At 39.2% G+C, this 25,702-nt stretch overlaps 1 protein-coding gene across 1 annotated transcript in view; it reads right to left on the bottom strand.

The window, feature by feature from the left end:
- Window positions 1-25,702, bottom strand: part of GRIN2B (glutamate ionotropic receptor NMDA type subunit 2B) — a 278,452-nt gene that overhangs the window by 87,022 nt on the left and 165,728 nt on the right. Inside the window, 1 exon segment of the mRNA NM_001008719.1 lies at window positions 16,373-16,487. Coding sequence (NP_001008719.1) covers window positions 16,373-16,487 — 115 coding nt within the window.

The following is a 25,702-nucleotide window of genomic DNA, read 5'->3' on the forward strand; positions in this document are numbered from 1 at the left end:
TATAAAAATATGCACTTATATTTCTTTTTTTTTTAAGAGAAGGGAGGGGCAGAAGGAGAGGGAGAGGGAGAATCTTAAGCAGACTCCATACCAAGTGTGGAGCCTGATGTGGGGCTCGATCTCAACAACCCTGAGATCATGACCTGAGCTGAAGTCAAGAGTTGAAAACTTAACCAACTGAGCCATCCAGGCGCCCCCCCGTATGCACTTATATCTCTAAAGCACACTTATAATATATAAGAACATAGAAGAAAAAAAGACTTGAATGATAGAAACCAAAATGTAAACAGAAATTATCTCTGGGTGGTAGAATTTTCTTTTCTTTTCCAGGTTTTTCTCTATTTTCATTAGCCTTTCCTTATTGAACAATTATTATCCTGTTGGAACTCAACACAAATAAATACTATTGCATAAAAAAAGAGGTTATCACTCAAGACGGAACAGGATTCCTTCAGTTCTGAAAAAGAAATCTTAAGCTTTGTGTACAATACGTTTATATCCACCGTTTAGGGCATTTTCTTCTCCTTTGGTCTTTAAGTGGCCAATGATTCATCTGGAGAATAAAAATATGGGTGGGGATCTTTGAGGGTTAGTGGCTGCCTATCACAATCATCTTCCCTGTATCATACCTGTGTAACATTCTTTTTTTTTTTTTTTCCTGTGTAACATTCTTAAGAGGATACATTTATTAAGAACAGGACGTCTTATTTGCCTTTCTTGCCTTCTAGCGTATAGTATAGGGTCCTTCATAGAAAAGACCTTCAATATATTTGCTCAATTGAACTGAATCTGCCTAAGAAAATAAGTGAGAACTCTAAATACAGGAAGGAAAGGCAACACCTTCTTCCAGTGGACTTTGAGATTCTGCTTTCCACGTGAAAGCAGAAATGCCAATGGAGATCAGAGAAGAAAGGTTTATCTGAGCTTTGCAGAGTAGGAAAAAATGCTATATACTCACTCTAGTTCTTTGGATACGAGGAAGTTCCATTTTGAGACATAGGGTTTCTAACTTTTGGCTGGGGTGGGGGGATCTACAGTGTCTCCAAGACAGAAAGAGACCAAACACTCCCCTTATATCTGCGCATGTAAAGATAGATGTATCATTACTTCCATTACTAATGCTCTTTCTCTTCTATTCTGAATGCTCAAAATATCATCTGAGTGAGGATCTTCTCCTGCCAGGACCATTTCAATCTCTTTTCTTGACTCTGGTGGGTTTTTTTTTTTTCCTCTTTCTGTTTATCCACTTTAGCATCACAGAAGCCCCTCTGTTCTCTCATTACATTCAGACTCTGTCGCTCTCTGTTTCATCTCTATCAGTTTTCCGTTCCTACTTTGATGTGCAACATTTGTACCCCCTTCATTTCTAATTTCAGTTTTTCCTATCCCACATTTCTTTCATTTGCTCCCTCCCCCTTTCCTTCATTCTCCTGGTCTCCTGGCTGAGTTTTTCCTCTGCCTGAATCCTTCACTTCTCTGCCAGGAAATGCCCTTGGATCACTCAAATTCCCCCTGAAACCTCACACCTAAGAAGCCTTTCCAGGATTTTGTCCAGTTAGGATTATCTGTTACTTTGCCAAGAAGAAAAGACAAATTCATACTCTTTATATACATAAAACTTTTTAAAGCATCAACAGTTTGTATTTCTGTATTTCATTGTCTGACAAATAGAAAATCCTTTAGACAGGTAATGTCTTTTTTCCTTCTACAATTCTAAGGTGAATTTGGAAAATCATTACAATATAGAACTGTAATTGCCCTGGACACAGAAGAAGCATTTTTAGACTGTACTCAGAATTCTCAGTTGCCCCCTAGAGATTCCAAGGTGAACTGCAGCAAGCAATCAAAAGATGTGCTTGCTCCATAAATACCCAATTCCTTAAACCTGAATGTAACCATTCTCCAGGCATACATTCTAGATCTTAAGCAGGGAGTGAACCTTTTCTGAATTCACTTCTGTTCTGGGAGTTGCAAACTTCTATAAGAACCAGATAGATCGTTAATAAAAGCAATAGGACACTGGGGGCCTGGGGGTGAGGAGTGGCTATGTTGAACTAGAGAGCATGCATTCCACCCAAAGAAGACTATACTCCTCAGCTCCAGCAGAATGTAAGCTGATTTTTTCAGGAAATCCAGAAATCTGGAGCTGTAAGAGGGAATTTCTAAATTTTTAAGTGCCAAAACCCAATTTAATCCTAAATATACCTCTCTTAGGTCACACAGAATATGACTATGATCCAAAAGCAGTCTGAGGACTGCTAGTTTATCAGCTTTCTAAAGCACCCTCATTAGGTCCTCATGTAGTATCACATCATGACCTCCAGGGTCACATGGTGATGATGGAAAAAGTCGTTACCACAATGGCTACAAAAGGGTGTCCTGCTCACCTGGAGCAGGTTAGGGTAGGCAACTTACTAAACACTGAGGCCCTAAGGCATCTTGAATCTTTGGAAAAATAAATCAATACTGGAATGTCTATAGTCTGATGTGTCAAGTTACAAAATTCTCTGAAACCTAGGAAAAAAGTGGAAGGTGAAATACTACCTACATCCCCCTGAGGCTCAAAAGTGGGTGTATAGTCACAACACAGTATCTATATAAAGTTTAAGCAAAGATCTTATGGGTATAATATGAATAATTCTTACATTAAGTTGCCAGCTAATTTCAAACAACAGCCACTGGACATATTCCTTAGAAATTAAACTGGCAACTTATTTAAAATAATAAAGCCATTAGCAAAAACCTCTCTGGGGGAATGACATTGTGTGGCTGAGAGCCACTGAACCCTATCTCACCACCCTAATAGCACTTGGTGCCCTCTGAAATGATCTTATTTATTTGTCGATGTGTTTGTTGTCTGACCTTCCTTAACAAGACATAAACTTGAGGGCAGGGAACTTGCTGGTTTTATTACTATTTACCCTAAACCCAGAAGAGTGCCTGGCATTTAGTAGGGGTTCTGGAGATATTTGCTGCATGAACAGACCCAGACTACCAGCCTTATATCAGGGAGTTTCTGTAGCAGATACCCGAGATGATCAGTAATTCAGAATCACCTGGAGTGAATGGTACAGGCCTTAACTCTTTCTTGCCAGGCTTTTGGATCTGTCCTCCACTTTATATAGGGATAAAGATTCAGTTTTATTTCACAGTTAATGGCTGGAAAATAAAATGAGAACAGAGGACAATGACAGAGTGGCCGTCTTAAATATCCATTAAACAAATACTTCTCTTGTCCTTGTGAAAAGGAAATGTTCATGATAAACTATCCCTGCATTTTATAGGTCAAAATCCAGATTATTAAGTCTCACTTTGGAGCTTCTGGGGAAGGACCTGAAAATATGTATTTCAGATAAAGGACGAGGCCTGCTGATGCTCCTGGTCCAGGAACCACACGGAGTACTATTGGTGCAAACTGTAAAACACTATTCAAGTGTCAATTGTCACTATCATCCCCTTTATATTCAACCCAGACTAGGACTATCTTTTGATGTAAACCACTTTCCTTTGTGGAAGGAATTCCTTTAATGGTTGTGGGCCAATCTACTTGCCACACGATAAGGAGCCTGTAAAAGGGAGATTGGCAGTTCTTTATTATCAACCACAAAGTGGTGGTTTATTACAATGAAACAAAACCCAAGGAGCTCAAATAGCACAAAACCCAAGGTGATCAAATAGCACAAGGACATACCACAAGGTTTCAGAAACTGTCATTATTGTTTAATGTGTTTTGGTTGTTTTTCAGTGGTTACTGACAACTCATAAATATGATCAATCTAAGCTAAGGTTTTAATTCCCTGATGTCTGGGTGATTGGTGCAGTTTGGACTGCCATGCTATGTCATGGACTTTGCCACTACTTTTTTTTTTAAGATTTTATTTATTTATTCTTGAGACACACACACACACAGAGGCAGATACATAGGTAGAGGGAGAAGCAGGATCCCCAAAGGGAGCCCGATGTGGGACTTGATCCCGAGACCCTGGGATCACAATCTGAGCCAAAGGCAGACAGATGCTCAACCACTGAGCCACCCAGGCGTCCCACTTTGCCACTATTTTAAAATTCAATTAAAAAAAATCCTTGTGCAAAAAGTTTAACAACAAAATAAGAAAACTTGCTCATTCCCAATTTATCACTGAATAAGTCAAGAATTCTGTTATTTTCTAGTGCCTTCCTTTCAGTGACTGAGGCCAAAACCCAACTCTGTTCTTTGTATGCATTGTTGTTCCTCTTCACTTTCTTGTTTTCTAGAACCCAAGCTCAACATAGCTCAACTGTGTTATCATTAGTTTACAATACGTTCAGCAAAAGCAACTGAACATTTGCATAGCACTTACTACATGCCAGTTATTGTACTAAGCATTTGACATGAATTAAAACTTATTTGATCTTTACAGCTCTTCTTCCCATTTTATAGATGAAATTGAGGAACAGAGAAGGGGGTAACATTTATTTATACTTCTGTAGATAAGCCACTATGCTCTGCAGAAGTAAGATCTAATGCCTCTTGGCTTTTAAACTATGCCTGAAAGGATGCGTTTAATAATCCAAGGTTAAGGAGAGAGCATAAGCAAAGGCACATAGGCATAAAAGTACAAGAGGTGTTAGAGAAGGGTTAGTGGCAATTATGTCGGTGTGGAGACTAAATGCAGGGAGGTGAAGGGCGAAGAAGATGGAAAGATGGGTCAGTCTTGAATGCTGTGACTTGGGAGCTGAAGTAGGGAGCACATTTTGCCCTGTGGAAGTATTGCCTGAATTTCACTCATTCAAGTACCACTATAGCAATTATGTCCACATCTCTGTATCACCTATGCTATTTTTAATTTAATATAGGAAATAACCTTCCTTTTAAAAATGTGTTTTAAAATTTCATATTACTGTAAATATGAGACAAGTACCATTTACCAAAGAGAGGTAACTATATACATAGATGATTATTTAAATTAAAAAAATGCTTATCCCTCTTAAATTCACTCATGTACTGCAGTGAAACCCACAATCACATTGGGGAAATAGTTAAGTGGCAGTGATGAATCACAGAAGATGAGTTTTCTTATTCATTGAATTTTGCTCTTTGTCTTTCATATATATGAAAGATATATATATTTAATATAAGATATATGTAATCTTAATGAACCTTTATCTAGTTTTACACGAGCCCAAAACTCCTCTCTCTTAGCTAGCTGAGTTCATAAAATATTTGGCTGATTGTGTTTTATGTAAAGCTAAGTTAAAATTTCATGTCACTCTCCTAAGATTTAAGGGCTGTTTTGTAGGTCAGCTATTTTAAATTCCCCTTGGTGTTTCAACATTTCTCTACACCTCCAGCAGATGTCTGATCAAGGGGGCTGCACGGCCACAGTGCCACTGCCATGGTGGCTGCATTTTAGAAGGCTTTGAATGCAGAAGATAACGGTTTCCTAGAAAATCCCCTCTATGCAATCAGAACCTGGACAGAGGTTTCTGTAGGTGGCTATGCCTTTATTATTGAAAGATACAAGTTCATCCTCACAGTTTTGAGGAGACAGGATTTTGCTCTCAACTGAAAAGAGGGTGTGTGTGTGTGTGTGTGTGTGTGTGTGATAACAGACAGTGAGGAGGTATAGGGATGTAGAGATGCAGAAAAGTTTTTTGTTGTTGTTGTTGTTTTTTGGTTAGTGTTCTTTTCTTTCTTGCCTCTGTCCTTCCCTCCCTCTCTTCCTTTTTCATTTTTGTTAATCTCAGGAAAATGTTACGCTGAGATAGCCAATCACAGCCTGGGCTAACTATTAATTACTCCCTCCCTCAAGCAGTTCCATGGTGTGATTTGTCCTCTAGGCTATATAACTATTCCCACTGATATTGCTACACTCTGATCCTATCAGTTTAGTTGTATTCTTCTACTCACTGTGTTAAGGCACAACATAAACTGGACATAAATGGAGCTGGACATAAATGTCTACACTCAGCTCTGTCACTCATCAATGTGCCTTTGGGCAAATCACGTGACCTATCCGAATCTCAGTTTACTTATCTGTACAAGTATTTGCCAAAAGTTTAATAGGAACCAAAATGAGATCATATATTTTAAAGCTCTTGATAAATCACATTGTTAACACAGTACTATATCAATGTCAGATGTGTCAGTGACCAAACCTTAATTGTAGAATAGACTTCCAGAATTGTACATCTTTCTCCTCTCCTAGAGGGAAAATAAAGGTCTTATTTGTTTTACTATTCTATAAAGAGAAGGCTAAGGTGGCTTAGCTACCCACCAGAAATTCTACTTGAAAGGTACTATTCTGTTCCTTTGCCAGCAAGCTCCTTTCCTGAGGAGAGGAATTAAGAAAAATGGTACACATTACAGGAATAGCCAAAGACAACGATTTTAGAAGATGCCCTACACCAAACCCTTGAAATAGAAAAAAGTGAAAGGATATCTAGAGGAGTTTGGTGTAAACACAGAATGTTGTGTCCCCTGGAAAATACAGCAAAGAAGAATGGTTTTCTTCCTCTAGATGTCCATCAGCCTTCCTATGACTCATCTATATGTGCTATTCTATTTATTTGCCTCCCCAAGATCACACTTTTCCTCTCACCTTTCCCTTAGAGCAGATTTGCTTTAAGCTTAAACCTTTAGATCATTTAGCTGACAAAGCTAAATCCTAGAATACCTGTTGAACCAGCAGTGGGTAGCCTTTATGACAGCAGAGAATACCTGGATTACATGAGGTGAGAGCTTCCAAGCCATCTTAAATACTCCCTCTGTCCTCTCACTTTTCTGTCTCTATAAAGATATGGAATAGATGTATGTATACATATACAGAGATATATATGCATACATGTACATTTAACTACATGTTCCATATATAATGAACTAAACTTTCACCAAATTATGAACAGAGATGATTCTAATAGAGAATATAATAAAATTGTTCCAAGTAATTTGAGTTCTATGGCTATTGTAAAAGATTTGTATCCATGTTTTTGGTTAAATAGCTTTCATTCTTTTTTTTTAAGATTTATTTATTTATTTATGATAGATATATATATAGGGAGAGAGAGGCAGAGACACAGGAGGAGGGAGAAGCAGGCTCCATGCCGGGAGCCTGACACAGGACTCGATCCCGAGATTCCAGGATCGCGCCCTGAGCCAAAGGCAGGCGCTAAACCGCTGAGCCACCTGGGGGATCCCCAATAGCTTTCATTCTTAAAGACAATTTATTTTCTTAATTGGCCTATACTTCCTTTCAAATCTTTGTATTGCAGGCTGATCAGCAGAGTTAACATGCCAAGGTCAGAGCATTTCTGCCTGTGTACATGGATTATGTTTACCCTGCTCCAGGCCAGCTCTCATAAATAAGTATTACAGAGAGAGAGGTTGTGTACGAACTAGTGCAAGTCCATCATCACTGCAGGAAAAACTTAAAGCAGATGATCTTGTCATGCTAGGTCAATAGAGCTTGTTTGTATATGAAGGACATTCAGATGTTATAGCTTTAACGTCAAACTTCAGATCTCAGCTGAAGTAGACATGCTATGAATGTATGCACAAAGTATGTTCTTTTATACTTTATAAGAGTATAAAAAGAATAGTACCCTGCTATAGAGGGCTGGTCAGTCTTGAGGCTCATCAGCCATAGATAACATGAGTCAGCCAGGTGTTGCCCCCACTGGTGAAAGAAGGCGATTACTGTCCTTTCCTCCTAGTCACTGCTGCTGCTAGAAGGAACAAAACTAGCCCTAGAAAGGTTGACACACAAAGCATGAGGCCTACTGAGTCCTTGGGAAAGTGGGTCTGAATTTTACAAGCCTCCAACTCTCAAGTAAGCAAAATGTCACCACCCCTGTATGACGAAAACTGCAGACAGACAGACCACATGGCCAACCCCATTCTCTGTATGTTCTATCAAAAATAACTGGGTGTTATTCTATATGTTGGCAAATTGAACACCAATAAAAAATAAATTTATATAAAAAAAATAAAATAAATAGGGTACAGGGAAAAAATATTCTTATCAGCAAAATTAAAGGGGAACACATTCAACCAGAAGATCAAAAGAAAAAAGAAACTTCCATGAGACCTGGCAGACTAGGAATTACAAAGAAGAGTCTTCCATTCCAACTGTGTATATGTCCATTGGTTATTAGTGAATTCACATAACCCAAGTAATTCTGAATTTAAGGGCTTTCACTTTTAGTGTTTAGGGATATTGGATAACAGAAAACAAGTCAAACTTGTTACTTTGAAAAGCAGTCTTATGGTATTAAAGCTGGACCATCAAAACTGCTGCAATTCCTTTTATGACTATCAGTCTCTATTTAATAAACAGACATTTAGTCACGAGGGATCAGTTTAAGGAAGTATGAAACATCCTCACAATAGGATATTAGGCAGTCATTAAGTCTCATGCTTTGGATAATATCACAAAATAGAAAAGCATGCACAATATCACAGTAAGAGAAGAAAGTACTACAGACTATTCATAGGTTATATTCTCAATTCTACTGTATCTCCTTGTGTTGTGTTACAACATACACACAACATGCACAAAGAAAAGCATCAGTAAGAAATAGAAGAAATATAAATACTAATTCTTTGTATGTATACTGGGATGTTCTAACTTATTTTCCCAAATGTCTTTAATAATAAGCTCAAATACCTTTACAATAAGAAAATCATAAATGTTTTTAACCTGCATATAACCTGTACACCACTATTTCTTCTTCTATATCACTACTGGAAAAAAATATTATAACCTAGAAATTAGTTCAGAGAACTCAGGAGCCAACCATTGATAACAGTCATGAAATAAAAATCTCAATAAAACTTAAACAAGATGGATGAAAGCCATATTTTAGTTTTGGGGACACTTTCCTCTTTGCTGTGTTTTGTTAAGCCAGCACTTCAGTCTCCAAGTTCAATTCTGCTTTTCCTCCCCCATCAGCATGTATAGGTTTCAAAAGTAAAGTCAATCAAGGTTACCTTGTTCTTTTATCCCGTTCATTCGGTGGCTGATGACAAACACATGAAAACAACTAGCCTTTCTGAAATGACATTTCTGAAGTCTCTTCCCTCAATACATCCTGCTTTTCTCTTCAAATTATTTTAGAAACATATATTAGGTTACAACTTGACATTGTGGACTGGATCTACGAACAGCAGTGTTGACACACCGGCAGTTAGAGTATATACTTTCCCTCCCAGGGGCTGGGTCTCAATGGCCTCTCCCTGGAACCCCACAAAAAGAGTTAATGAACAGGGTGGACCATAGCTCTGAGAGCTCAGGGAATAAGAAGGGGATGGTTGGATGTGAGAGTCTGTGATAACCACAACTCAGAAAGGCAGCCAAAAATATGTAATCCAGCCACTCTGTTTGTAAGCCACCGTCATAAATAAATATCAGCAGAATCTTTACTAAGCAACATGAAACATCCACCCAACAATTAGACTGTATCAAACAGTAAGATTTATTTATTTTTTAAAAGATTTTATTTATTTATTCATGAGAGACACAGAGAGAGAGAGGCAGAGATACAGGCAGAGAGAGAAGCAGGCTCCATGCAGGGAGCCTGATGTGGGACTTGATCCTGGGTCTCCAGGATCACACTCTGGGCTGAAGGCAGTGCTAAACTGCTGAGCCACCCAGGCTGCCCCCAAACAGTAAGATTTAAAAACCATCTTAAGTTTTAAGTGTCACAATAAGCCCCTTTCTCCTTGCAATACCTTTTTAAAAATATTTTATTTATTTATTTGGGAGTAAGACGGAGAGCAAGAGGAGAGGGAGGAGGGGAAGGGAGGAGGAGAGAGAGAGGAGGGAGGGGGGAGGAAGGAGGAGGGAGCCAGACACTAGGCTCCGTCCCAGGACCCTGAGATCATGACTTGAGCCTAAGTCAGACACTTAACCAACTGAGCCACCCAGGCACCTCTCTTCTTGCAATACATTTGTAGGTATGTATACTAGTAAGTTTTGCCTTATTCCCTCCAAGTGTCTTTATTAATCAAAATACCTTTATTGAATGAGTCTTTTAATAAATTGTCTTTATAAGAAAATCATAAATGTTGTTTCTTCTTTTTTCCCCCAGCCACTAGGAAAGCTACAATACTAATATGGTGGGGGCAATGCTTGGTTCATGGTAGGTGCTCAATAATTATGTGTGGAAGGGAAGAGCAGGAAAGGATATGAAAGAAGAGGGGAGGGAAAGAGGGAGGGAGAACAGAAGGAAAACTCAAATCCATGTATTTTGTGCATTGTTGTTTGGACAGGGCTGAACACTGCAGAGAGAGGAGGACATATATGATTTTTAGGAATTCCAAAGTCATCCCCTGGTGCTGTTAACATTTCTAGCACTCAAAACTTCTCTCTGTTAAGAAGTCCTCCCTACAGCTAATATAAATCCTCTCTGCTTGATCTTAAGCCCACTTACTCTGGTTCTGTCTCAGAGGAGAAAGTGAACAGCTGATCTCAACACTCGGTACAATAAGTCTTCATACATTTAAAGAGAGTAAGTCATCATCACTTCATTGCCTTTTCTTCTTCCCCTTAACAAACTCAATTCCCATAGCCTTCCTCCATGGATCCTGTTTTCTAACTCCTTAATCCAATGATGCATATTAGTACTCAGTGCACAGTTGGTAAAAATAGCATGTTGTTAAATAGCAGTATCAGGAGATCCAGAACAAACTTCCCCAACACGAGAAGCTTCTGCTTCACCTCCACAGACAACCCCTGTAGATTCTGGAGAGAGCATGGATTATTCTCTGGCATCTCCTCCAATGATGGGAGATGGAACACAATTTGTACAGGTATGTTCAGGCTGTCACCAAATATTACTGGCCTGTTCAACAATGTCTCACACTGTGCTGGGCATAGACATACAGTGGGTAACCAAACAGATGTGGTTTCTGGGTCATGAGCAGTCTGTCAGTTTGGATGTGAGTGACTGAGTATGTGTGTATGTGCACACACATACGTGTATGTGTGTGTATTTGTGTGTGTGCATGCATGCCAGGGAGGAGATGGAGTGGCTGTTTATTTTGTCAGTCAACAGCTTTCAAGTGGCATCTGCCATAATAGCAATCAAACTCTGTTGCATCATTACAAAATTGATCATTCTGGAATATGATCACCGTCTTCCTTGGGTGCCTGTATCACAGAGCATCCACAGCCTGGAGTTGCCGCTGTCTCCTGGATACGAGGCAGTCAGAGGCATATAGCATCTCTTAACCTGTCTCATTCATCCCAGGCTCCAGATGCTAGTGGTGCATTCAGTTTTATTATGTTGTTGTTGTTGTCACTCTTGGGGATTTTCCTTTTACCAGTTTAGTACTCTTCCTGTCTCCCCCTGATCTTTCCATTAATTCATAAATACTATCATGGGCTCAGTATAAGTGTGCTAAGTACTTTTATTTCTAACACTTCTTTCGGGGGTGGCTGTGGCTGTATTATCTCAGCGTTGCAAGCCTAAAATGATAACCATGATTTCAGGAGCCAAATGGATGACCCAGACTAACTGAGACTGTTTTAATTTACATAAAGAAGAGCATTTTCCGGTAAGTGGAGGCAGAGAAGAGGGAGTGGGCTTATAAAATACACCTCTTACCCTTGGGGAAAAGGCAAGCAGAGATGCCAAACATAATACCCTCCTGCGATTTGGACCCAGACAGTCCCTCTAAAGTCTGTTTACATCTTAGAGCCTGAAAATGCACCATCATCATTTCTTGAAGTCATTACTCAGAACACACCCCCACTGCATTTCATTTTTATTATCTCCATTTTAGGAACGATTAAATGGAAGCAGAGAGCAGTAGCAATGAAGCAAATCATGAGAGGCTCTGATAAAGACAGAAGCCTGAATGCTCATTGGAACTGCTGCTCCGTGCCAGACTATTTTTAATGCAAGTTTATGCAGCTGTCCACCATTTAGAGAGAAGACTTACAAATGAACCCACTCTGCACACAATTTTTCCACCATTCCCTGCCCTTTCCAACTTACCATGCAATCCCTGCACGCATGGATATGTGCATTCCCTGTGAAACGTTCTTTTTCACGTTCCTACATACCAAAGAGATTACTTGGCTTTTTGTGAATGTAATTCTGGATCCAGAGATCTCTTTGTTATCCTAACCCCCTCTCATGCCTCCTTAGTAGCTATTTAGATAGGATTCCATTAGAAGTTTCCCAGAGCAGGTGCAATTTATTTTTTAAAAGGAGGTTAAGTAAATACATAAAATTTTTATATGCTTGTCATATTTTCAGAGAAAATACATAAGACCTTGGAAATAATGATTTCTCTGGGGAGCGACCTAGGGGAACCGAGGATCACAGATAAGAAGACATACTTTTGGGGCACCTGGATAGCTTAGTGGTTGAGTGTCTGCTCAGGGAGTGATCTTGGGGTCCTGAAATTGAGTCCAGTATCAGGCTCCCTGCAGGGAGCCTGCTTCTCTCTCTGCCTATGTCTCTGCCTCTCTCTGTGTGTCTCCCATGAATAAATAAATAAAATCTTAAAAAAGAAAAGAAGAAAAGAAAACAGCTGAGGCTTGCCACCACTGGGAAATTGGGAAGCCTTACAGAAGATGGTGCCTACCCCACCCCCAGAGCTTCGCTGGTGCATGGCCTGCTCTCATCAAAGGTGGAACATGTGCCTGCTCTCTCATGCTCTTCAGTAAACTAGTCTGAAGACCTGAGAGAATTTCAGGCAGAAGTGAACTAACTTTCCTAAGCATATGGATTCTTCATTTATTCAACTGTTATCTTTTGAGTGGTCACTGTGAGCCAGACACTCTTCTAAAGTGTTAGGATCAAGAGGTGAACAAAGTCTTTACTCCCAGGGAGTGTCTGTCCTGGTGTGAAGAGATGGGAAATAAACAATCAGGCAAACAGGCAAAACATCAGGTAGAAAAATATACTGAAGAAAATTAAAATCAGCTGTTGTGATAGAATGACTGGGGGGCTACTTTAGCTTGAATCACCAAGGGAGGCCTTCTGAGGAGATGATATTTATCTAAATGACAAGAATGACAAATATTCCCTGGGAGCTACTGTCCTTAGAAACACACGTAGGTTCCTTTTGTCTGCTTCAGCTTGCACCCCAATCCATTCCAAGCACTTACTTATTCACAATGTAAAATCTGCAACCCAAGAAGCTAGAGCTAGAAGGGACACTAGAAGTCTTCTTAATCTCATGCTATGACTTCAGACACAAGTAAAAGAAAGATCCGAAAAGTGCAAAGAACAGGTCACCTAGCCAGTTTGGGGCATGACAGAAACTTTGGGTTCTGTATTTTAGCCTTCATTTGCCCAACAAATCTAGATTCCTTCCCCATTTATCTTCCCTGTGTCCATCTCCTCACCATAGACTCTTCGCCTGGTGCCTACCTCCATGGAGTCCACAAACACTAAATCTTCCCAGGACCACATGGAACCTTCTAGAGTGGTATCAGAAATTCTGAGAATACAGAGGGTCTTGGGGGCTTAGGGGAACAGGAGGAAAAATGTATAACTTCCCATGGTACCATTTCAGCACATGCTAGTACATCCTAGATCTGTTCTTGGCTCCTAACACCCCACCCTGCTCACAAGTGAGCCCTAAAAAGGGGTTCAACATTGGGGAGCCTCCTGGCCCTCTTTTCAGCAATGTTCCCTATTTAACCAAGTCATTAGGAAATGTTATATTCTATGATCCCACAACCTCCTAAAAAGCCTTACAAAAAGATTAACCACAGAATTTCTTTAAATAACAAGCTCCCTTAGCACTTTTAAAGTATGATCTATGAAAACTCAATCAACATAAAGATTTTTATCTCCCCTCTGCCCCAAAAGAGAGGACATCAAGGACAATAGCATAAACCTGGATTCTTAATGATAGGTTCTAGTTTCTTCTATTATATAATGGTTCTCATTCATATGACACATACTTATTGAACTATTCCATGTAATAATACACTCTTCCAGGTTCCTAAGAGGACACAGCAATACAAAGCACAGTCTCAGCCATCTAGAAGCACACATACATACAACTCTAACGCAGACAGAGGTGATAGCACTAGAATAGAGGTAGGAACAAAACTACAGGGCACAAGGGGATGTGAGAAATTATATCTTGGTCAAAGATCAGAGAAGAAGACAGTAACATTTTAATTGGGTTTCAAAGGATGGTTATGATTTATATAACTGGACAATCCATTCCAGAAAAAGGAAATGTCATGAGATGCTATATAGGAAGTAAGATGCACAGAAAGAATCCAGTGTAGCTTGATGGTGAGACAGGAAACAGCAAGGGTTAGAAGACAGGCCTTGAAAGGTAGACCAGACCCTTGAAGGCAAGAATTAAGTTTGGACCTGATGAATAAACCACAGAAGCCCTGAACAAGTTTTGGGCAGAGAAAGAACATAAATCAGAGTTGTGGCTCAGGAAACTCATTCTAACAGCTGTATCCAGGACTAATCTGAATGGATAAAGGTAGGCATCAAGGATAGGGAGGCCCATTTAAAAAATTATCACATGGTTCCTGGATCATATAAGGAGGAATAGATTCAAGAGCTACAGCAAATGTAGAATTGAAGAGAAGGAAGGGATCCATGTTTGGTTTTGGAAAGTGGGGGCTGGTCACAGGCCTTATATTCCAGCCTAGAGAAGTCAACATGAGTGATAGTAAGTGGTGTCTCTTTAAGGAAAGACAGGTGTGAGATGCCCCATACTTGAGGCAGTAATCATGAGTCTACTGTATAAAAGCTACCCCAGATGGACATCTCTGATCCACGTATGAAGCATCAGTTATTAATAACTCTTCTTCTGGAGATGTACAGAAGTGCCTGTTTTACATGAGGTCCCAGAACACTTCTTAAATTATTATGTCTATGTAGCAGCAGTGAAAAGCAGCTTGACTGGGGTGAAGAGCAGGAGCCCAGGGGAAAAGCATTTCTGAACAAATGATAACTCAGTAGAGGGAGAGCAACTTTAATCAAGAACACAAGAAATAATCTAAGTCTTATAATTGTACCCTGATTTAAGGAACTATAGGACAGATTGAGGTCTTTCAATTTTAAGAGTAACCCTGGTTTCCACTACGTGAGCCACACATGCCATTTCACAGGTGAGCATTCACATAACTACCTGTCCAGGGCTCTCTGACAAGATGGTGAATTTCAAGAAATTTATCTCTGGTCTCATTTCCTGTATATTCTTCCTAGGAATATATAGTTCGGTTTCCATTCCAGTCAGAGCCATGCTGACATCTTGAGGTTTGTTCTCAGACAACTGACCCATGAAGTCTATAGAAATTGCCCTATATCAGTGTGTAGAAATTGCCTTAAATCATGTTTCCCAACAAGTTTTACAGAATATGAATTTCATGAACAAAGTGGCCTCTTAGCAAAAATAAATTTGGGAAATAGAGATTAAGTAAAATTAAAGATAGCTCTTTGCTATAGATAGGACTCCTCTGAACTTTCTAATGTTCATATATTCTGGGAACCTCCCAGACTAAGAAACAGGAAGTAGCATCTCCTAACCTCATCTATCCACAGAATCATTTCTCAGCCAAGCATCTCAAGGAACAAATGACCTGAAGAACATAACAAGAGAAACACTGATGCTGACGTTACTCTTGGGAACATCTGTATTTAAATAGGAATCGGGGGTAACAATAAAAGTGAATGTCTGTTAAGTGCTATTATGTGCCAGGCACCTTACTAAGTCCTTTATGTATATTAATATATTTAATCCTCATAACAACCCTGTGACCTTGATAACTATTATTCTTTATTCCCATTTTATAGATAAGAAAATTTGAGGCACAGAGATTTGTCCAAAGTCCTAAGTAGGCAAGGGTGTGAATAAAGGAGTTAAGAATTGAATCTAGATAGTCTGGCACCACAGAAATTAATTTCTAATTAGGTAGAGTTTCAGACACTGGGATCAGCTGGCAGTGGGAGAGATCCTGAGAGAAGCCTTGCATGGAAAGCCTCTAATCACAGTAAATTTTAATCTGCGTGCTTGTAAATTGGTTTCATCGACCTCCCCAGTATACTGTGTAGGATACAATTCTGAATTGTACCACTGATTTGATTTCTTCACCGAATTATGTTATATTACACATGTATACTCTCTTCCATTAGGACAAAGTCATGATTCAGATAGCACCATAACCAATAAAAATGGTAATGCATAAAGAAAATAATCTCTTGATTAACCAAAGGAGCAAGAAAATGAAGATGGAAGTTTGAGAAATGGCTTCTCTTATGTTCTTCATAGTACTACACTCTCACTTCCAGCCGAGAGACCCAAACCAAGGTCTGGTTTTGTTTTGCTTGAACCTGTTGCAAAATTTTATAGCCCTACCCCATCTACTTTGCTCAAGAATTGCCAAAAGGTATGTCCTACCCTCTCCCACTTTCTCTCCTTGTTCAGAAGGATTATCACCAGTTTCGGGTGCATCTGGTAGCCATCTTCACTGAAGGACAGATTTCTTCCCTCAAAAGTGACATTGATCAGATACCTGTAAAGACAAAATACAATAAAAGAAAGGTTAAAAGTATGAAGAAGGTTTACCAACAACGAGATAGTTAGGAAGACAGAGAGAAAGAAGACAGGCGCATAGAGAGATATACAAATATCACTGTGAAACCTGTATCCTTCAAGCTCCCATTTGGTTATGCATAGAGACATCCAAATTTTCCCATAATAGGAATAATATAAAAAGATATAAAGAAACCTGTTTCATTAGGTTTGTGAGGCTTAAATGAGATAACCACCATGAGGCCTAATACATAGTAAACCCTCCTAAAATGTTAACAATCATTACTCACAGAAGGGGGTCCATTAAAGGGTGAAGGAGGTAGAGAGAATAAAAGAAAGTGGGAGTGTACCAAGACAACGTTCTGCTAAGAAAGATACCATATTGAGCAAAGAGTTTCCCTGCCTCCCAGAGATAGGTTCATACTTTTGAACTCTTGGTAAGATCCAGCCCAACCCATACTTCTAAAAGTTGTGAGATGAGTCCAGCAGTCAAAGATCTGGTTCAATAAGATGCATCTGGAAACCAAGGTTATTGCACTGTATAGTGAACAGAAAATACCAGGGGTTGGGGAGACGGGTAAGGAAGGAGAGGTACTTCAGAAAGTATTCCAGGTACATGCATACAAATTCGCAGAAACTCTGGAAGTAACTAGAGTCAGATCAATGACATTGTCTTCCTCCTCAACATCTGCACCTCCAGCTCACCCCACTCCTCCGTTGGCTGCTCTGATCTGGTGAAGAGTTCCCTCCCTGGGAATTCCCACAGGCGTGCTCATTACAACCACATTAGTGCACCCGTGCTGATGGTAATTAATGTCCCTTTACCGTAATGGGCTCAAGGAGTCAATAATGATTAGCTGGGTGTTCACATGACATGCTACTCTAGAGCCTTGGGCCTGACACTGCTGTGAGACAGGTCTCTGCTGAGAAGCAAAAGAGGTATTTTGCAAATTGCCACAAGGGTTCCAAGGGGTTTTGAATCTGTGACAACAGTTTCCTAAACACAAGGAAGAACAAGAATGCACCAGGAGGCAGCTTGGTATCAAGGTTCCTCTTTTAAGTCCTCTTGTTCAATGACACTGTGAGGCTCTCACAGTTAAGTTAGGTTAAGCAATAAGGTTGCTAAGATGCATATCCTCCAGGCAATTATAAAGCTGGACTATAGATCAAGAACCAAACCCTCACAGACCACTTCTTATTTCTAGAGCTGCCTAGGCTCTTTCATTCTCTGGTCTTATGGTCTCCACAAATGCAATCAAGAACACTCAACATCTCAAAAGAATGGAGATTCTTAGACTCAGAATTGAAAGAGATCTTCATGATAAACAAGTCCACCACCTCTTACAGTTGATGCTTTCCCTCTACAACAGAAAATTGGCTCTTTCAGCTCTTCTTATCATTGCACCCTCTGCCCTCAAGGTAGCCATCTCACTGTTGGACAGATGAAATCTGCTCCTCTAAAATCCCTAGATCCTGGTTACCTCCTTAGACATTATACAGTCTTAGTCTAATCTTCCTTCCACATGAAAGTTCTTCAAGTATTCGAAGACATTTATCATGTCTACCTTATAAATTTTAATCTTTGAAGAAAATTTAAGCTCATTTAGTTCTATAATTTTAACTTGATAGGTGAAGGAAACCTAAGTACAGATAAGTCAAATTATTTGCCCAATGTTCCACAGGTAATTGGGAGCAAAAATAACATTTTAAGCCACATTACTAGTCCCATGATATCTTCACTATACCACCCCATCATATCACATATCACATCAGGCTTAATGTCCCCAGTGCCTTCATGTAGTTTTCACATGCCATGAGTTCAAGTTCTCTCCCCTTATCCCTTGCTCTTCCTGGACACTTCCAGTTGGTAAGAGTGTAGCACTCCTAATTCAACTCAATGCTCCACATAGCATCTTCTCCATTCCTTGCATTGCCCTTCATCTCTGAGCTCCATGCTGCTTGCTCAAGCCCATCACTAGTTAGAAAATAATATTCAAGTCTCCTGTAGTTTACAGTTTCAACTCTCCAGCCAAAGCTGTATATAATTCATTCCAAGGAACAGAATTACAAAACCACAAAACAAAATATTTTAAACTAACAAATCAGAATTTAAGCATCCAATGTAATTAACTTGGAAAGTATGTTCTTATTACAATAATATTGCATTGCTTAGAATGACTTCTTGAAACTCTTCAGAGAAGGTTAATGAGACATGCAAAACAATTTTGGTTTTCTCTCTCTTTTTTTTTTTTTTTGGAAGAAAGGGAGGAGGAGAAAGGAAGAGAAAGGGAGGAAGGGATAGAGTGAGAAATAAGTTACCTGGCTTAAGTACCCTCCTTTTCACTGGACATGGTTTAGAATAATTCTAACTTTATCTAAATTAAGATATGTTTTCTTAAAAGTGTCCATTTAAGAAGGCAATGATAAGAAAAGTTCCAAAAATAATTTAAGTAATAAGCGGCATGAATGGCTTCTCAAGATGACTACTTTGAAGGGGACAGTATTGAATTGGGTGTACAAATTTTGAAATTCAAACTTTCAGAAAATAAACCACACTCATGGGTTATGTAGTTGCTCTATAGTTAAATTTTTCTAGTTATTCCTGCTCCACATCCTTCTGATTTTTCTCATAAACTCTTTCTGTGATGTTCACGCTGTTCCAGCTGTATAGGTTCATTTTCTTTTACATAGGCACTACTCACATATTTTGCACTTATCAAAAATATTGATAATTTTTATGACAATCTACAAAATATTCTTCTCCAAAGTTTATCTCTTTATTTTTTTTTTAAGTTTATCTCTTTAATCTCTCATATCATTCGGCAGTATATAGATTAATCATTCACACTGTTTTTTTCTGAGTAATTTCCTCTCATGTGCCATCATTTAGCTATTTGTGAGGAGCTTGCAAATATACACCTGCCCTGAACAAGGATGCCCTTTGAATAGCAAAACAAAGTAATCCATTCACTGGTAACAAAAAAGTGAAAAAAATAATTGGGACAGTGGTCACTTCTAGGCATGGGACTCTGGCACATGAACCTCAGTTTTTCCTCTTTAAAATGGAAATACTATTCTACCTCCAGCTTATCAGGTAAGTCTGATATGCTGACCAAATGGAATAATGGATAGAAAGACTATAGAAAATGGGATACAGATATAAGGTTATATAATAGGAACAATTCAGGAAAAGAACATATTAGCATGATTTAAATATCTAAAGGCAAGAAACCTGCCTCATTTTGGACCTCACTGAGTGAAAGTATGATAACTACATTTTAACGAGACCCAATTATCAATGGAATACATTGGAGGAATGGAGATTGCATTCCACATAGGGAGGATAAACTAGGTCAAATGGTCATATTAGTCAATTTAACTTTCCACGAGGCTGAAAAGATCCAAATACCTCTGGATCTGGTTGCACTTTGCCAATTTTGAACATTAATTAAAACTTCAAAGCTTCCATGTGTAAATCCTTGGTAAAGGATTAAACTATAATTAAGAGATGCCACAGCTATTTGGTTTTTCTCTAAACACATCATCCTCAAGTATACAGTCAGAAAGCCTAGCTCAAGTGGCAGCCAAATTCAGAAGCTCTTCCTAGAAGACTCTAGTCTCCTGGAAGACCCCATCAAGGTTTGGTATATAAATATATATATTGCTTAATTTGTCTCTAGGATGTAGATGGGCCCACAAGAAACCTTATTGTGTCTTACAAAGTTCTAATATTACACAGAGTCTCAAATCATTGGAACCAGAAGAAAATTTAGAAGCTATCCATTGAGAACTCTCATTTTAGCAAGGGAAAAAGAGGCTCCAGGATGCTACCTTCTTTTCCAAGGTGACCTGCCTGTTCAGGACTGGAGTTCAAGTCTTCAGTTTTCAGTTCAGTGTTCTTTTCATTACATCACCAAGTGAAGTGAAGGTAATTCTGTGAGCCCCAGATGTGCATTTTAGCATTCTCATGTCATGTGTTATGCCCTGAACTATGTAGATCCCTAATACAGCCTGCATAAAATAAAATGCATCTCATTTCCTGCTTGACTCCTTGTCAAGAAAGAGCCTCAGAATCCCGAAGGGCTTAGAGCCAATACATTTGCTTTATATGGCCAAAGTCATACTCCAGTGGGTTTAATGAGGTCAAGCTGAGGTAAAAAAAAAGCCCTTGTGCCTCTTTGACTTTGGCCATGCCACTCAGAGCTCATCCACTGCACCACAATGATACCTAAAGCAATGATTTAGCAGTATGCCCTGTGTGGGAGGCAACTGGAAGAGCTCTGCCAGAATTTTCCCAGCAAACCAAGTGCCTTGGCACTGCAATACTCATTCTGCCCTCCATATTTTTATAAGATACTAGACTTTGTTTACTAATATCTGTTAATATGGTAATAAGAAAGAGAAGTCTCTCATTTCATCCAATACTTTCATTTCTAGATGAAACAGATGAAGTCCAGAAGGATTTGCGACTTTACCAAGATCAGATGACAGGGCAGGAAACAGGGTTCAGGTATCCTCATCCTGGGTCCAGCATACTTCTCACTCACCACCATGCCTCAAAAACAATGGAATTTTTCACAGCCCTCAGTTTCCATCCTTCAGGTATTAAGAGCAAATCAATAAAGGAAAATAATTTCAGACAGGAGACTTGACCTCATGTTTGTAATTTCTAACTCCAAAATTCTGTAACTATGTAACTGAGTCTGGTCTGTCACTCAACTGCCTTCAATTCCCTCATCTATACAGGGGACTGGTTCATACCATCTGACACCTGATGAGGGAAGTACAGGGATGCTCCTCTGACATGCTCTCTATTTCATCTGTGGTTATTACATTATTACACTCCATCAGCTGGATGCCAAAACCACATATCTTTCGTCTTTCTCTTGTCTCTCTTAACCATTTTACTATTTCACTTAGTACCATCTTGTACATTTACTCTTGAAATAGTGGAAACCATTTCTCACAGGAGTAGGGATAGTGGACTTTAAAACATTTAAAAACTACCTAATTAGAAACCACTATTGGGGGAAAGAGGCAAAGATATTTAAAAATTAGACAGTTGGTGTGAAAGTTTGGTAAACTAAATAGAAATTTCTGACTTAGCCCCAACATAGAAATTCATGTTTATCAGAGTGAATTCAAAATGACCCATCCAGTACAACACTGTCAACATGGCAGGCCATGGCCAGGGAATGATTCTCTACTGGCTTTACCAATGGGTTCCTCTGGGATTAAACCCAGAAGAAATATCTCATTGCTAAGATATCTTACATGCAAAAGATGATCTAGACAATGTCTCAAAATGCTAGTAGAAAAGAGATAAACAGACAAATAATTGATGAGGAAAGGATTGTACTATGTACCACATGCACACTCCATCACCAGCATCACCACCACCAGGCAGGGTAGCCTGGTAGTTTAGATCAAGGAGGCTGTAGTCACACAACCTCTGTTCAAATCCTAGACCCACCAGTTCCTAACTGTGTGGTAATCTCTTCAGGACACATGAATTATTTTAGTCTTGCCAACAATGGTTTTCTTTTCAAGCAAAAAGAATTTGAAGAAGTTTTAAAGGTTTCCTTTGACATATAATGTCATATATAAAATATTAGACCATGCAGTTGAACAAAATGATTAGAAATACCAGTTTTTTTAAAGATTTATTTATTTATTTATTTATTTATTTATTTATTTATTTATTTATTGAGACACAGAGAGAATGAGAGGCAGAGACACAAGCAGAGGGAGAAGCAGGCTCCATCCAGAGAGCCCAACGTGGGACTCGATCCAGGGTCTCCAGGATCACACCCTGGGCTGCAGGCGGCGCTAAACCGCTGAGCCACCAGAGCTGCCCAAGAGTACCAGTTTAATAAGCTGTCGAACGCAGTTCTTTTCCCTTATTTCTGTATAATAATAGAGACCTCAGGAAAAACTAATTTAAAGAGCACATTGTAATATTAATTTATAATTACTTGAGAAAGATTAAAAATAGTTTGTCTTCCAGTAAATGAAACATTTTCTCTGAAATAGTGTTTATACCACTAATTTATTTTACAAACCATTCTTCACAAATCATAAAAGTTTCAGGTTCAGGCTAGTCCATATCTCAGTTATTTAAATTCTAAATCCACAGTGTTAAATTAATGAGATAGTAAAGTATCTTGAGGACTGACTGATATAAATTTAATATACTTCTCTTGCCTGCTGGTGGGGAGGACTATGCCTTGGGCCCTTAGCAGTCTGGGTTGAGCTGCATTTGTTTGAGGGGTAAATGGTGACGTATCAATTAGCCATCCACTGCAAAATGAAAAGGCTTCTCAAGCCCCTAGCCCTAATAGGGAAAAAAATTCTGCTTTATGACTGAATGCCACGAATTATTTTCATGTGAAATGAAAGAAAATAGAGGATCACTGCTGGAAGTTGCCCAACAATCCTTGTTTTTTTTTCTTAATTAATTAATTTTTTTATTGGAGTTCAATTTGCCAACGTATAGCATAACACCCAGCGCTCATCCTATCAAGTGCCCCCCTCAGTGCCCGTCACCCAGTCACCCCCACCCCCTGACCACCTCCCTTTCCACCACCCCTTGTTCATTTCCCAGAGTTAGGAATCTCTCATGTTCTGTCTCCCTCTCTGATATTTCCCACTCATTTTCTCTCCTCTCCCCTTTATTCCCTTTCACTGTTTTTTATATTCCCCAAATGAATGAGACCATATAATGTTTATCCTTCTCCGATTGACTTATTTCACTCAGCATAATACCCTCTAGTTCCATCCACGTCGAAGCAAATGGTGGGTATTTGTCGTTTCTAATGGCTGAGTAATATTCCATCGTATACATAGACCACATCTTCTTTATCCGTTCATCTTTTGATGGACCACAATAGCCAAACTGTGGAAGGAGCCTCGGTGTCCACCCAACAATCCTTGTTTGAACATAAGAAGGTAGAGAACATTAACTTTAACTTTCTTCCAGAAAGATGTTAAGTCAAGGAGCATTGTGGGGCACTTGGGTGGCTCAGTAGTTGAGCATCAGCCTTCAGCTCAGGGCATGATCCCAGGGTCCTGGGATCCCTGATGCAGGGAGCCTGCTTCTCCCTCTGCCTATGTCTCTGCCTCTCTCTCTCTCTCTCTCTCTCTCTCTCTCTCTGTCTCTCATGAGTAGATAAAATCTTTTTTTTTTTTTTTTTTTTAAAGGAGCATTGTGAGTGGCTCTGCCCTGAGCTGGGATGACCTCATGCCTACCCACCTGCAGTACCCTTTCATGAAGTCAGGTCAATGTGCAGGCCATACCCAGGAAATAGTTCTCTTCTGGACTTCTGGACAGATGAGTCCATTTGGATTAAACCCAGGAGCTTGTCCTCATTCGTAAAATAGCCTACACTCAAATGAATGACAAAGCCTGGACAATGCCTGAAAATGCTTGTAATGAGGAGTAGAGAGGAAATGGAGAAAGGAGAAACAGAAGAGGTTAAGCAAAGAGGAAAGGAATGTGATATGTACTAAATGCACACACACATACACATACACACCCCAAACACCAGCAACAGCCCTGCAGTGTAGTGTTTAGGAGCAAAGACACTGGATCAGATGAGGTCTGCACAAGTCCTTGATCTGATAATTCTGAAGTTGTATGATCTCACAAATTATTTAACTTCTGTCTCCATTTCTTCACCATAAAAAATGTGAATGAAAACAGTATTACCTCAAAGGGTGGTTGTGAGGATTAAGTAATTCAGTATACTTTTTAGGACTTAGAACTCCACCTGTCACCCAGTAAACACTATGTGTTAGCTACTTCTGTTATTATTATTGCCTTTTTTTTTTTTTTTTTTTTTTTTTACCTTGCTTGGATATCAGAGAATGTTAGTTTTCAGGGACTTTTTGATCAATCTATTTCATAGTTAAACAAAACATCCTAGGACCTGCAGAGATGCTGCTACTCTTTGGCATGTTAAATTCAGAGTCTGAATCTCCCAACTCCTGAATCTCTGCTTTTCTATAATATCACCAGTTCAGGACATTTCCTCTCATTCCCACAATATCCCAAACTCTGAAGGTTTGGGAACATTTGTCTTCTACTAAGATTAGTTACCCCTGTGAGGTTTTGTGTAGTGGGGAATCACTTAATCATACTTGAATATACAGCCCACTCCCTGAGAAAGGCAAAAGATTAGCTTATATGCCCATAATTTTTATCTGGAATAAATGACTCCTCAAAATGACCCACATCCTGACCTCCCAGAGGCCTGCTTTGAACACTATAAACTCTTTTTAAAATTCCTTTGTAGGGGGCACACTCTTGCTTGTATATTCCTTGGGGAACTGGTAAGGTCACCTTTTTTTAAGAAAGAATTTTTTTATTTTTTTTATTTTTTAAATTTTTTTTATTATTTATTTATGATAGAGAGAGAGAGAGAGGCAGAGACATAGGCAGAGGGAGAAGCAGGCTCCATGTACCGGGAGCCTGACGTGGGATTCGATCCCGGGTCTCCAGGATCGCGCCCTGGGCCAAAGGCAGGTGCCAAACCGCTGCACCACCCAGGGATCCCAAGAAAGAATTTTTTTAAAATTCCTACACCACTTCATTTAATGCTTAGATTGGATACATAGTAGGGAAAACAGATATACCAAATCACGACACTGAGGTTCACATTATATTTTTAAAATTTCTATTTAAATTGCCATTAGTTAACATACAGTGTACTATTAGTTTCAGGTGTACAATACAGTGGTTCAATCTTTTGATGTCACTGAAATGTGCTGAACAGCAAAACTTTCTCATTTAAGGAACTGTGCATAGAACTCAGTGATAGAAAAGAAATTCTTCCTTGTCCTCATGACAACAAACTTTAGTCACCTCTGCTATAGGTGAGACATTCTCAGGTGCTACAGGAAATCCAGCAGTACTAGAGGCAGTTGGGAAAGTGGAGTGCCCCAGTGGGAAGGAATCAAGTAACTCTTCTGTATAATGTTATTACCACTGGATTTTTTAACTTATGAAACCACATTTCCATGCTGTGCATAAGTTAAACTCACTTTTATTTTTAAAAATATTGAACAAAAAATAATCCCTTTCCTCTTCCTTAGATTAGGCACTCAATATGTTGGAATATAGACCTAGAGACTATCAAAGCAAAGTGTTGGGAACTTCCCAGAGAAAACACCAAGACGGTCAAAGGCTAGGCTAGC

This window comes from Canis lupus, chromosome 27 (assembly GCF_011100685.1).
Source record: "Canis lupus familiaris isolate Mischka breed German Shepherd chromosome 27, alternate assembly UU_Cfam_GSD_1.0, whole genome shotgun sequence".
NCBI classification, from domain to species: Eukaryota; Metazoa; Chordata; class Mammalia; order Carnivora; family Canidae; genus Canis; species Canis lupus.